A 15633-nucleotide genomic window follows, 5' to 3' on the forward strand; every position below is an offset into this window, starting at 1 on the left:
CATAATAATCGTCTTTGAATGTTGAACCAGATGTAACAATCAAATACGATTATTATGTAATAACCGTCTTTGAATGCAGTGTCAGGTTCGACATTCAAATACGGTTATTAGATAATAATCGACTTTGAATGTCAAAGCAAACAGAACATTCAAAGACGGTTATTATAATAACCGTCTTTGAATGTCGAATCAGACATTGCATTCAAAGGCGGTTATTAGATAATAACCGTCTTTAAACGTCAAAGCAGACAGAGCATTTAAAGACGGTTATTACATAATAATCGTCTTGGAATGTAGAACCAGACACTGCATTCAAAGACGGTTATTTGATAATAACCGTCTTTGAATTGTTCTAACTTTCAAAGACGGTTATTATAATAACCGTTGTAAAAAGTAATTGTGTTTCAACGACGTTATATACAACAACGGTTTACAACCGTCGTAAAAATCCATTTTTGTAGTAGTGTTAGCACCCATAATTTTTCTTAATCACTTTCTTTTTATCACATTATACCACTTATTAATTATATTTATAATTTTTTTCATTTCAATGTCTTTCTCTCACCAAGTGTGAAATAGATGAAGAGTATTTGTAAATTTTAAGGGTTTCTTATATTACTAATTATAGGAAATCAATAAGATCTTGAAATTTATGATTCTAACAAATAATGAATAATAAACTGTACGTACCTTTTTTCATAGTACAACTTCTCTTCACTGCACTTTAATTCCTTGAAAGAGAAGAGAAACAAGATTTTGCTCTCTTGTTCTTTTTGTCTCTCTAAGTTTGTGATGACAAGGGGTTAAGGAGAACACTTTTCTATCATGAAGGGAACCTTGTTTCACGTTAGTGGATATTAACCCATTCTATTATAATCACTACTCTCATCAAGTAACAGTTACTTCTAGAAATTTTTTATATTTAACCCAATTATAATTTTAATCATTAATTATTAATTATTTATTTATTAGTCACTACATGAGTCATATCACACTAATTCTAACAATATCTAGTATATACCAGTCTTTTTTAGTTTTAAATATTCCATGTGAACTGCTTGCAAGTTTCTAAGGGGAACAGTGAGGTTGAATTATGCATCCAACGATGGGAATCATTGCACCATATTGTTTTATTTCCCATAAGCCCTTCTAGTACTCCTGGCAACTTCGTAGCAATTCATGCATGTGGCTAAAATTATTGACAAGGAAAACAAAAATAGAAAAGAATAGAGAACTTAAACACAATGTTTAATTAGTTCACACTAGCTAGCTACTCTGAAGTCTCTCCCTCTCACTATAAATACACGCATATGTGTGTAGCTTATAAACATCAACAAGAAGTAATTGGTGAATACTGCAAAAGAAAGAGGAGTAACAGAGGTTGAAGGTGTCTAGTCATAAGAGTGAGATGTTACCCTGTTGTGGTTTATATCTAACAGAAAATAAAGGAAATGAGGCAAAGAGAATTGGTATGAAATTTTATATTTTAATAATAGTAATGATTATATTATTTATAGTCTGTACAATGACAAAGAATGACCTAAAACCTAGGAGGATAAGATGGAATCAAAATATATTCTTATACTATTTATGGACAACTCACAAATGTAATATATATACAAGAAAAATAAGAGAAGGGAAATAATGCTCTGTTGTCATATATTGTTGCTGTTATGTGGTATTTAAGCTAGGATTATATGCTTTCTCTATTAGTCCCCCACAAGCTGGAGGTGCAAAAATGTTTTGTAACTGTAGCTTGGAAAGATTGGTGTTGAAGGATTGAGGAGGAAGAACCTTTGTGAATATATCCGCAAGTTTATTTGAAGAAGGGACTGGGAGCAGTAACATGAGTCCAGCTTCGGACTTTTCACGGACTAGATGACAATCAATGTCCAAGTGTTTGGTGCGTTCATGAAAGACCGGATTGGTAGCAATGGGAAAAGCACTATGATTATCACAGTAAAGTACGGAAGGCTTGGAAAGGGGAATTCGTAGATCTCTTAGAAGGTAAGTAAGCCATTGTAATTCACAAGTTGCAGAAGCAAGTGCTTGATTTGAAGAGAAAAATTCTTTAAGAAAAAATTCAGAACCATTATTGGATCGAATGCATTTAATTTTTGTTTCAAATTGATTTTCAATTAAATTAATAAAATTTTGAACATGTGTCTTCACTTAACATTTTGATTTTAATAAAACCACCCAACTATATCTACTAAAATCATCAAGTATAGTTAAGAAATATATATGTCCATGAATTGATGATTTAGAAAATGGTCCCCAAATATCCATATGAATCAATTCAAAAATTTTAGAGCTTCTACTCGAACTAAGAGAATAGGGCAATCGTTTTTGTTTAGCCAAATGACAAATGTCACAAATTTCATTAGAATCTTTTGAAATAAAAGGGAATTGTTGATTTAAGACATTAAAACGATTTCAGATAAATGACCCAATCTAAAATGTCAAAGCTTGGAGTTATTGATGTTGGTGATGGTGATATTGTTGGTAGATGGACTTCTATCCTTACCAACTATCAAGTGAAAAAGGCCTTCCTTCAAGTCAGCCAAACCAATCGTCTTCAATGTGCTCATGTCCTGTATTTCACAAGAAATTTTAGAAAGATCACTAGAAAAGGTAATACAACATGGGAAAGTGTATAATAACTTTGGGATAGACAAAAGATTGAAGCTAAAATCAGGAACAAAAAGAACATTATGGATAATAAAATCTGGAGTGAATTTTATGCCACCCGAAATGTGGGCTTGGACAGTGGATCCATTGGGTAAATTAATCTTTACTGGTGTAATTGTAGAATATGTATAAAAACAGTTTAAGGAACAAGTTATATGGTCTGTGGCTCTAGAATCAATTACCCATGGTGTGGTGTGTAAACTAAGAGTGTTAAGTGTGTGTGTGGTGGAAATAGAAAAAACAAAGTGACTACCAAAACCAAAATTATGAAATTGATTTGGGCTAGAATGAGTGAGGTTGGCTTGTGTAAGAGTAGTCTCTAAGCTTGCACCACTAGGTCCAGAGGATTTGATGAAAAGATTCATCAATTGTTGGTATTGGGCCATTGTGATGTGAAACCCATGACCTTGAGCTGAGCTTTCTTTCTTGTTTTCTCCTCCATGGGTTAGGGCTGCCTTCAGCGCTGTTCACCGCACCTCCACCTGAGGAGGTTGTGGTGCCACCAGAAGCAAATTTGTTGTTAAAGAGACGTGGGCGACCTGGGTATTTCGAGTGTCCAAGAGGGTACCCAAACTTAGAGTAGCAAACATCACTGGTGTGACCAAGTTTGTCACAATGGCTACATTTTGGCGCATGGTGTTCAATTTCTGGAAGCAAGAATCAATGGTGTGATCGAGGTGGCCATAGAAGTCACATTTACGTGTCGATTCCCCCTCCCCCCCCCCTTGTTGTGGGTTGCCATGGCCTTTGCCAGAAACAACACTAACGAATGGGTTTGCATCCAGAGCTAAAGAGTCTGGGTTGGAATGTTGTCATTCATGTTGGATGATCATGGGAAATACTCGATTGGCAAAGGGAAGAGGATCGAGCAAGAGAATCTGAGAACGCACCATGGCAAAACGCTCATCAAGGCCTTTAAGAAAACGAATGATAAAATCCTGTTGGTGGTAAGTCTTTGCAGAGCAAGAACTAGGAGACAAAGGGCGATAGTTATCTAGTTCCTCCCACAAAGACTTAAGAGTAGTGCAATAATCAGTCACAGAGAGAGAACCTTGTTTAAGAGTATAGATTTCCTCCTGAAATTCGGCGACTCGAAGCAAATCACCTTGAGAGAAGCGTTCACGGAGATCATTCCAAATATCAATAGCATGCTCAAAGAAAATAACACTTTGAGCAATGGAGGGAGAAAGCGAGTTAAGCAGCCATGACATGAGAAGCACATTGCATCGCTCCCAGGAAGAATAAATCGGGTCTGTGAGCTGAGGAATTGGAATAGATCCATTGAGAAAGTCCATTTTATGCTTGGAGATAAGAGCCATTCGAAATGAACAGGACCAAGATTGAAAATTATTGGCAGTAAGTGGAGGAGTAACAATAACAAATGTGAGACTCTTACTGGGATGAATATAGAAAGGGCTGGCTGGGTTCTGACTGGGACCGGTGAAGGAAGGTGGTGGTGGTGGTGGAGTGGGAGGTGGAGTAAGATCCTCCTCACCAGATGAGCTAGAGGTAGCCATAAGGAGATGGCGACTGGAACCCTAGAAGGCTCTGATACCATAACAGAAAATAAAGGAAATGAGGCAAAGAGAATTGGTATGAAATTCTATATTTTTAATAATAGCAATGATTACATTATTTATAGTCTATACAATGGAAAAAAATGACCTAAAACCTAGGAGGATAAGATGGAATGAAAACATATTCTTGTACTATTTATGGACAACTCATAAATGTAATATATATACAAGAAAAATAAGAGAAGGGAAATAATGCTTTGTTGTCATATATTGTTGTTGTTATGTGGTATTTAAGCTAGGATTATATGCTTTCTCTGTTAATATCATCATATAATATATGATTATGGCCATAGCCAGAGCCATCCTCCTTCGACACCATGCCCTTCAAACCTTTATAATCATATATTTTTCAATTGTTATTGCAATTCAGTAATAAGGTAAGTTGTTGCTGTAATGCTAAATGAATGTGACTTAATCAACATGTGTTGAGTTAATTTGTGAAGGAAAACTAATGAAGTTCAATTTCCCTTAAACACATCTTTCATGGGACTAGTCTTATACGGAGAATTTATCTTATCATAATCTATTGTTGTATTGTCGTTGTCCTCCTCTACCTTATCCAGATTCCTCATACGGAGAGATGTACAAAAATGACAATTCAAAACACAAATGAAAGAGGCAAAGAAACTAAAAATCAAGGACAATATCCAACTTGATCTTCGATGCACATTGAGGAGTATTGCAACAAAAATGCCTTCTTGTTTATTGCTAGGCACGAAATATACTATTTAACTTGTAATATTTTCTCAAAGAGAAGTTGTTACGGGGAGATTTACACCAATGAGTCATGAGCAACCACATAAGGGAACTTGACACCACACTTTAACCCAAAACCTTAAGGCTTAGGTTTATGGGTCTTCTCCTCACTTATATGGTACTCAACTTTTCCACTTCTACTCGATGTGAGACTTCACCTCACACTTGTACTCGAACAATTAATTGTAGAGTTTCAAGCCAAAAGATTAGGTGCATGCACATTGGAAATTCAATTTTTCTGTCACTAAGGTTTAGGTGATTTAAATGCAAAGTAAAAGATTGTATTTTACTAGATGAACCTTAGTTGAATGGATGCATTAGAAGTTATTTTTGTTTCAACTTCCAAGAGAGTTTATTTATTATAGTTGGTGACAATCTTCACTATAAATAGAGAAGAGAATTAGTGGAGACACACAACACATGAAGAGAGAGTGCGTGTGAGAAGAGAGATTGTGAAACAAAGTCACTTTATTGATAGAAAAGTGTCTTTATGTGAGAGTGCTATCATTTCTTGTCACCATTGAGTAGGGTATTCAGGTTTGTAGAGTGATACACTATTTGAGATGGGTTACAATCTTGTAATCATTTTTGTGATAATGAAATACGTTTTGACTCGATTCCGTGGACGTAGGCAAGAGGTGTCAAACCACGTTAAATTTTTGTGTTTGTTATTATTTTTCATACGGTGTAATCTTTGTGTGTGTTCTCACGATCCTTTGTGAGTGTGAATAATTTTATTTGAGGGAGTGTTGATTACCCAACAATGGTATCAAAGCATTGATTTTCCAACATAAAGCAAAATAGCATATCATAATAATAAAATATAACAATGATGTGATTAATAGATGCTAACATTGGCTAGTGTCACATCAACAAATCACATCATAAAATGCCAACTTATAAAAAATTAGTTTCATGTCAACAATGCTAATCATCTAAAGTGTCACATCAATAGGGATTTAAACAAAAAATTATATACTTACAAGAACTAAAAGAAAAAAAATAACGTATTTGTAAGATGAAAAAATGTATTTAATTTTAATATAAAATAAATTCTTTACCAAGTACACCTATCTAAAACCTTTAATATGAAATAAGGATTTAAGAGTGTAAATAAGTTTGGCTTAAGTTTGTCGTGTATGGTTCATAATTACAAAATTTGAGTTTGGTCTATGGCGTAGCCTAAATGCCAACTTATGTAACCTAATCAAATTATCTATATGCTCTATGATCAAGGGTGAGACAATGGTCTTTTTGGTAAGTTTTTACATATTTCTACCATAGAGTTGATTCATGGTGTTACATTTAAACCATCGTCTACCATGACCATTACTATTAAATTTTGACAAGCATATCAAATCATGTAAATAGTCAATTCAATAAATAAGATCATCGATCTCTTAAGCGATGAGATTTGAACAATATACTTAACTATTTATCACAAAAAATTATACTATCTAAGCTATTGAAAACGATAATTTAATTGAAATGAGTACGGAGCTAGTGTTATGAGTTTAAATAGGCAATAATTAAATTAAGAAATTGGATAGAACCTCTTTTTAGAAATTTTCTCAAACAGTTAGAATGCAGAATTTTTTGGGTATGCAAATGTGAATAAAAGGCATTAGGATTTAGCTTCATCAAACCGTCCTATCATGTAACACAAACATTATTCATTGAGTTTAATGCCCCTGTATTATCATTAGCCAAAACTTTACTCAATCCCTAATCCATTAGAAAAAAGTGCATAAATTTCTTAATTAAACTACCAATTTCCTGAATAGCATGTGTAAGACTCAGTGTTACTTTTAAGGATTTTTATTATTATTTTCAAATTTTGTGGAATAATTAATTTATTGTTAAAACACTTTTTTTTTTTAAAAAAAGGCTAAATTTAGTTTCTAACATACACTAAAAAAGTATCAACAAATAATACTACAAAAATGGCAATTCTAAGTAATTTCTAGGCCCATCTCTAAATCTCATTCACCACAAATGGACTCAAGAATAGAGCCTTCCCTAAAATACATTTATATCTTGCATTCTCATTATTACATTAAACACCTCTAGAATGCAAATTTACATTTTAAATGAGTTTTCTGAAATGTAACAGGAAATGCAGATGCAATAATGGGTGTGTAGAATACAATAGCGCTCAAGAATTCGTTCTTAAATTGCTTGGTTGGCATGCATACACATGAAAAGTAATTAAACCAAACTGAGATATAATTTTCCACATAATCATTTCCCAACTTTGTCTATTTATTCAGTAAAAAAAAAACTTTATGCCTATATTATTGATTTTAAAGTTCATGACAGCCGGCAACCGACCATTGCTCCCTAAAATGAAACTTCTTGCGTAATTAATTTTCCACAAGGCACAACGGTGTCTTCCATTTTCTAACGATGTCACTTTCATTAATTAATGGTAATAATAATTTAACAAGTTTCCTGGAGTGTGCTAAATTACCCATCATCACTATTTAACAAACAATCAACGTACTTCCATCGAAGTTTCTCTCATATGTATATATTCATCCCTAAGTAAATTCCAAGAAAGTGTCTTGTTTTTAAATAAAAAATACTAGCGAAATTCAATTCAACATTTCAAACTTTGAATATCTTAAACTACTAATCTCCCTCTAGAAGATATATTAATCCTCCCTGAACATATATGTATGCAACTTTTTCGTCTCCACTTACCATCCCATTTTTTCAACTTTATTCTTATATGATCTTGAGTGCTATATATAAACAAAACACAGTGCAATCAAAAGGGCATTGAAAGAGAGAAAGAGAAAATACAATAAAGGGGCTGAGAGAGTCTTGTCGCAGGATAGAGGGCACTGGGTATGGCATGATGATGCATGCAAAAATATATTATGTGTGCTGAAATCATAATTAAGCATGTATTTATAAATATAGCTAGTGTCCCTGTCTTGCGACAAGATTCTCTGCAACCTCTATCATTGCAATTTCTTGGTACAATGGAGGGTAACAAAGTTTTGATTAAAGATTTCATGCAACTTTTATCAACGCAATTTTCTTATGCACTGTACTTAGATGCAGTAGAGCATTGCGCTATTTCATGTTTTTTAGTTTAGATGTTTGCTTTGCATTATCTCACTTATGTTTCTGCATGCAAAGAATCAGAAAATTTGCGCCCGGGTGTGGAAGGTTGGTTTTGAAGTGAAGATTCAATAATCAAGAGGTAAATGTTCTTTATATTAATTTTTCAGTCTATATATTGTTTGATTAGCCACACATGAGTACTTTTAGTCCATCAATCTGCTGAATCTTATCAGAAGATTTGAGCAGTGGAACTCAATTATTCAAATCATCTTAACAGAATTATGTAGGATCGGGTCTTCCAAGGGGATGATGTGTTGAAAATTGAAAATGACTGCTGCATCATGTTGGTGGTGGGATGGCAACTAGGTCAAAAATTTATCTCCATTTCAATTGCAGTAGGTAGTATATATACAATTTCATTCTATTTTGATGTTATGGATTCTACAAAGAGTCATTGGGGCTCTCTTTTTTAGTAGTTTTTTTTTTAAGATCAAGGTTAATAGTTAATTATTTTTTTTTGTACCGAGTGTAATGTTACACTCAATGTTATCTTCACAATTATCTTCCTACAATACTTTGGTACAATTTGTGCTATGGTGTAGTTCTCTAATTTTATTCAGTGAAAGTTTATTTGTCTATAAAAAAATTAGTGAGTGAAAAAATTTCTTTGTAAATTGCATCTATGTGCATAACTCAAACTTAAAATTATTTACTTAAAATAACTCATATCAATTAATCCATGCACTATTGGCAGTACGTGGGAGATTTCTGTTTGACTTCACAACTTTTTTTTTTTAATTTATCACTAAATTAAAAAACACTAGGCATGCAAGTGAATTTGTATGGTTTTATGCGTGAAATTTTCGTAAGAAACAGTACTGCTCAATGTATAAACCAAAGACCCGTAAGTCCACAAGAAATTTATGAGAAATTAAATTTGCAGACTCAAAAGGATCCTATATTAAGAAGAAAAAAACTATATCTTTCTCTAATATTTATCTATTAGTTTTTCCAATATATATTATTGATAGAATGCATTCATAGATCAATTTGCATCTTACCCTTGCTATATTTTTTTCCACGATATTATCTTTCACCTTTTCTATAATACAGTATAATCTTGCACATGCATTAAAAAAAGATACCATCATTATAATAGAAATCATTGAAGAATAGTTATTCTCTTATTGATTTCTTCAGTCCAACTTTCTAATGAACATATCTTTATCTATAATTATTAAACCTCCTTTTACCTAACAACCCAAATTCCATATACATTTTTAAAATATGTAATGTCATTTTAATTACAAATAATTCGACATAATTCTTAAATACTTGACTTCTTTCGTGTTATTGCCAATGGTAATTATATTTTTTTAAAAAAACTTAATTAAACTATTTTTCTTAATTATATACTTGAAGGTCTTCAATTCAAGCTTTGAATATACAATTATGTTAAATATTTAGAGATAAAATTTTATCGCTCACGGTAGTGATTTTTTTATGGCAGCAAAAGAAAACACTAAAAGAAATCATAATTGGTTCCTAGTACAAGAAAAAACATTTGGTGATTTTTGCCCTTTTTCTTAGTACATTATGTATCATCATAACTCTTAACTTAGATCATCATTATAGAATACACTAAATTAGTTTCCTGGATTTGAAATTTATTTAACACCGTTTTTATAATTGGTTCCTAGTACAAGAAAAAACATTTGGTGATTTTTGCCCTTTTTCTTAGTACATTATGTATCATCATAACTCTTAACTTAGATCATCATTATAGAATACACTAAATTAGTTTCCTGGATTTGAAATTTATTTAACACCGTTTTTATTGACCGTCCAAATGATTATAGCTGTGTGCATAAAGACCTAATTAAAGTTGTTCGATGTGTTAACTATATTCATGATTCCAATCGATTAACAATATTTTGCTACTATATATTCGTGTTTTATTTAATTTGTCTGTTAATTGTTAACGAAACATCAATTAAGCGAGTGAAAACGAGCTCCTTTTCAATTCTTACATACAAACCCTAGATTAAATAACCAAAAATCCTGTCGTATATATATAGGGGACCATTGGAGAATTAAGACGTAGCTTTTTTTTTTTTTTTTTGAAGATAGAGTTAAGATGTAGCTGTTTCTTAGAAAATTGACCAGGTTAGCGGATGGCGCATTAATATTCGACGACAAATCAACAAATGCATTTTTTTTTTACTTTTTTCTTTCAATCTCAATTAATAAAAAGAAGTTATAATGTTATTTAAACGGTTATATTATATCCCAGCCCCAAAATTAGTTTCTTATTTGAGAAGAAGAAAAATACTCCAAAAGTAAGTGTTATATTTAACTTTTAAATGAAATGTTAATTATTTTTTTTCCTGTAATACCTCTAATTGATTTTGTAAAATTGTCACTCTTTTTTACATATTTATTGACTTTTCTTAGTATGTCTAAAATAATTTAGAAGATACTTATTTTGGGATAAAGAAAGTATTGATTATCTTACTCGATTTATTTCAATGACAATAATAAATTCGACCGGTCATGAAATAAATTTAAAATTCTTAAATTGCTTGGTTGAAATACATATAAAGTAATTAAACGAAATAGTGATAGAATTTTTCCACATAATCCTTTACCTCTTACTCTCTTATTATTGCTTTGGAATCTTATGACATTTGCTCCCTGAACTCAAGCGTAATTAATTTTCCACAAGGAGGGCGTCTTCTATTTTCCATGACAAATAATTGAGTCAAGGTAGATGTCACTTTCAACGGTGATAACAAGTAATTTCTTGGTTTGTACTAAATTATCAATCATCACTATTTAGCAAACAATCAATGTAACTCCACCGAAATTTCACATACATGTATATTTATACCTAAGTAAATTCCAAGAAATTGTCTTGTATTAATTAAGATAATAAAATTCAATTCAACCTCTCAAATTAGGAATTAATAAATTAACAATTGAAATTTAAATGGATAGGAGATCAATCTTATTCATAAAGGTACATACAGAGGATTGCATATATACATGAAAATTGAAACAGAAAATAAGTGACAGAGCTAGAAATAAGGTAACAACAACTAAAGTTAAGGAAACAAAGTAAGTAGCAGCTAAAGATTAGCAAGTAGCTGGCTCCGTAGCAGACACTAATGAGTTGGAAACTAATTTGACCACGTGTATTAGCCCCCCTCAAACTAGAGAATGTATATTAATCATTCCCAGTTTGGAAAAAATAGATCTAAACGGTGCAAGCGTCAGAGGCTTTGTGTAAATATCGGTCGTTGTGTTGAGGGGACGGGCAGAAGATGAATAAGGCCTTGGTTGACTTCTCTCGAACAATGTGGCAATCCAACTCGATATGTTTGGTACGCTCATGGAAGCTAGGATTGTGAGCAATATGAATTGTTGAGCGGTAGTTGCAGAAGAATGACACATGAGAAGGTTTAGCGGCTTGCAGATCCAGCAATAGATAAGAAATCCATTGTACTTCACACATTGTTGCTGCAATTGCACGATACTCAGCTTCACAAGAGGACCTTGCTATAGTAGTTTGCTTCTTGGATCGCCATGAGATTAAAGAAGAACCAATGTATAAACAATACACAGTAATGGATTTTCTAGAATCAATGCAATCGGCCCAGTCAGAGTCACTATAGGCTGTGAGCTTGTGAGCGTTTGATGTTGGGTAGAAAAGGCCACACCCAGGTGAGCCTTTGATATAGCAAAGTACTCTGTGAGCAGCTGCTTGATGACGATATGTGGGAGCAGATAGGAATTGACTAAGTTGATTCACTACAAAAGCTATATTTGGCCTTGTAGTGGTAAGATAAATGAGTCTTCCTATCAATCTTCTAGAGGAGCTAATATCAGAAAGTGGTTTGCCAATAGCAGGTCCCAGCTTGATGGAGGTATCCATAGGTGTTGTTGCTGCCTTACAACAGAGAAGACTAGAGTCTGATAAAAGTTCCAAGGCATATTTGCGTTGGTTAAGCACTATGCCTTTGGAGGACCGTGCAATTTCTAAACCCAAAAAGAACTTGGCTTCTCCAAGATCCTTAATGCGAAATTGTGCATGAAGTTGCTGCTTGAACTTATTGATTTCAGAAATGTCATTTCCTGCTAACAAAACATCATCAACATATAGTAGTAAAGCTGTGAAGGATATCTTTGTCTTCTTGGTATACAAGGTGTGATCATCTTGACTTTGAGAATAACCAAGAACTTGCAGGGCATGTGAAATAGTGTTGAACCACTGTCGACTAACTTGCTTCAACCCATAGAGAGATTTCTTTAATAAACAGACCTAATTAGGCTTCGAAGTCAATAGACCTTGCGGTAAAGCCATATAGATTTCTTCTTCTAGATTTGCATGCAAGAAAGCATTATCTACATCTAATTGGTGTAGAAGCCACTTTTTGGAAGAGGCCAAAGCCAACACAACTCTTAAAGTGGTCATCTTTGCAATGGGGGAAAAGGTATCCATGAAGTCAATACCTTCTATTTGAGTGTAATCCTTCACAACCAGTCTTGCTTTGTATTGTTCTACTGTCCCATCTTGTTTGTGCTTGACTTTGTAGACCTACTTGCAACCAATTAGGTTTTTCTCAGGTGGTTTATCAACCAAGACCCATGTATTGTTCCTTGCCAGCGCCTCTAGTTTTTTATCCATGGCTATCCTCCAACATTTATGTTTGACGGCCTCAAAATATCTAGTGGGTTCAGGTGTGGTGGTGATATTCATAACAAAAGACTAATATGAAGGTGTCAAGCGATCATAGGAAAGCACTTGAGAAAGAGGATAAAGATTACCTTTTCCCGAAGATTGATGTGGCACAGCAGTGGCAGCAGCAAGGTTGCAGTGATAATCCTGTAGATATGAAGGAGGCTTTCTAATTCTCGCAGTTGAACACTATGGTACTGCTATAAGATTATGTGGTGTGTCCACTGCATCTGTTATGTGACTGTTAAGAAGAGAATTTTGTTGTGTTTTAGCTTCTAACTTAGTTTGTGGAGGAGTGTAATCAAAAGGCTCTATAGGAATAAAGGTTGGTAAAGGAATACTGGAGTTGGAAGCAGTGTTGGTGGATGATTTCAGCTGATAAGGAAAAATATTTTCATGGAAGATGACATTTCGAGACACTAATAACTCTCTGGTTTAGAGATCATAAACAATGTAGCCTTTTGTGCCATTTTTGTATCCCAGAAAAACACACCTTGTGGCTCTAGGATCAAATTTAGTCCTATGACTAGCAAGTGTGGAGTAACAAAGTGAACCAAAGACCTGAGTTGAGTTAGGTCAGGAAGACAGTTATATAAGAGCTGATAAGGGCATTTGTTACCCAAGACTAGTGTTGGGATTCTATTTAAGATAAACTGAGTGTGTAACTGCATAAGACCAAAATATTTTGGGAAGATTAGCTTGGAACAACAAGGCTCTGGCAACATTGAGAATATGTTGGTGCTTTCTCTCTACTATGGAGTTTTGTTGGGGAGTCTCTACACGACTTGTTTGGTGAACTATTCCTCTTGTAGCATAAAATTGGTCAAATTTGAACTCCTTACCATTGTTAGTTCTAATGTTTTTGACTGTGGTTTGACACTGGTTTTTCACTAATCCACAAAAGGCTTGAATTAAAGGTCTAACTTTTGTTTTGTTTTTCAACAAATAAATCCAAGTGTCAAGAGTAGTCATCTACTATGGTAAGGAAATAAAAATGACCATGTATTGACATTACAGAAACTGGGCCCTAAATATTGACATGAATCAACTCGAATATTGCAGTGGTAAAGGAAGAACTCGAGGGAAAACTCAGTTTTCTTTGTTTTGCAATATGACATATATCACAAACATGATTTTTATTACAATGAATGAAAGGAAACATTTCACTAATTGTTTGACCTCTATCAAAAGAAGGATGGCCCAACCTATAATGCCATAAATTGGGCAAACTAGAAGAAAAGCTACAGGAGAAATTTTCTGAAATGGTGTTGCAAACAGAGCTGGAGAGTTCGTTGCAAATAGCAGAGGATTGAGAAGACTCGACTGTCTGTGTGAGAATATATAGGCCTCTTTTTGCTTTAGCTGTGCCAATCATCTTGCAAGCATTGGAATCCTGTATTAAACATATGCCATCAAGGAAAGTTAATTTACAGGGAAGGGTTTAAGTCAATTTTGTAACTGATATCAGATTGAATTTGAAACTTGGTAGGAATAGAACATCAGTTAAAACAAAACTGGGTGAGAGATGAATTGTGCCAGAAATGGTGGCTGAAACTAGGATTCCATTGGGCAGGGACACTTTGATAGGTGGTATGTGCTTGTATGCAGTAAAGTAACTAAGGGAATTTGAGATGTGATCTGTGGCACTAGTGTCCAGGATCCATCTAGAGATTAGTACATTACCATTGCCTGTTGGAGTTGAATGAGTACAAGCGTTTACATGGGCAGTGTGCGGTGTGGAGTCCCTCTGATCTTGTTGCGGTAGTAGAGCCATCAAATTCTGATATTGGCTCGCAATAAAACCAAATTGTGCATCTCCTTATGTATCCTTTCTTGATGAATCATCTGGACAGTTGGTCTCATTTTTCTCAACCATCACCATATTTGCAGATCTTGGAGCAGTGTTTTTAGAATTGTTGAACTTAAAACCAGCAGGGAAACCGTGTTTCCTATAACAAATGTCAATTTTGTGACCCATTTTTCCACACCAGGAACATTTCTGGGAAGTGTATCTGTTATTCCAACCATTATCACTCCCTTGATTTCTCTTGGAGTCTGATGTATCATCACTAGCCACAAGAAGAGCCTTTGGCACGGAAGCATTCTTAGTGTCAAACTGTCGTTCTTGTTGAGCAAAAACTCGGTTCACATTAGGAAGATTATCTAAGAGCATTAGTTGTGATCTAACACCTGAATATTGATCATTCAACCCTCGCAAGAATCTAACCACTTGATTCTTGTTTATCTCCTTTTCAATTTTCTTGATTGCACCACATGAACACTTAGAATTGCATGTACAAACAGGAAGGGGATTCAAAACATCTAATTCATCCCATAGGGTTTTCAGTGCAATGTAAAACTTTGAGATCGAGTTATCACCTTGCCTCTGGCTAAAGATTTCCTCTTGAATTTCTGAGATTCTAAACAAATCAGCATGGGAAAAGTGCTCACGAAGCTCCTTCCACACGTCTGAAGCTTTCTTACGCCAAAGAATGGACTGCGCAATCTCCACGCTCATCGACTTTATCAGCCAACTAAGAACAAGCATGTTACCTCATTCCCAGAAAGGTAAAACTACATGATTCTTAGGTGGTTCTACAATTGTGCCGTCGACGAATCCTAGCTTGTTCTTTATCAACGGGCTCATCTTCATCGCACGAGACCAACTGTGATAATTCCCGTATGAGAGCGGTGGCGAAACAAGGACAGTGGATGGGCTCTCATTTGGGTGGATGTATAGGGGATTCGATGCATTTTGTGCATCTTGCAGAATATAGAGGTATGTGGCTTCATCAACCA

General features: G+C 34.2%; 1 protein-coding gene across 1 annotated transcript; it reads right to left on the reverse strand.

Moving 5' to 3' along the window:
• Window positions 1-14653: 14653 nt before the first annotated feature.
• On the reverse strand, window positions 14654-15352 carry LOC114400390. The gene has a single exon (XM_028362831.1). It carries the CDS (start codon window positions 15350-15352, stop codon window positions 14654-14656), a length of 699 nt encoding a protein of 232 aa, XP_028218632.1.
• Window positions 15353-15633: the final 281 nt, after the last annotated feature.

Source organism: Glycine soja, chromosome 19 (assembly GCF_004193775.1).
Source record: "Glycine soja cultivar W05 chromosome 19, ASM419377v2, whole genome shotgun sequence".
Lineage (NCBI taxonomy): Eukaryota > Viridiplantae > Streptophyta > Magnoliopsida > Fabales > Fabaceae > Glycine > Glycine soja.

Coding starts and splice junctions, on each gene's coding strand:
- LOC114400390 (XM_028362831.1), bottom strand. CDS start 15,352: ATGAGCGTGGAGATTGCGCAGTCCATTCTTTGGCGTAAGAAAGCTTCA.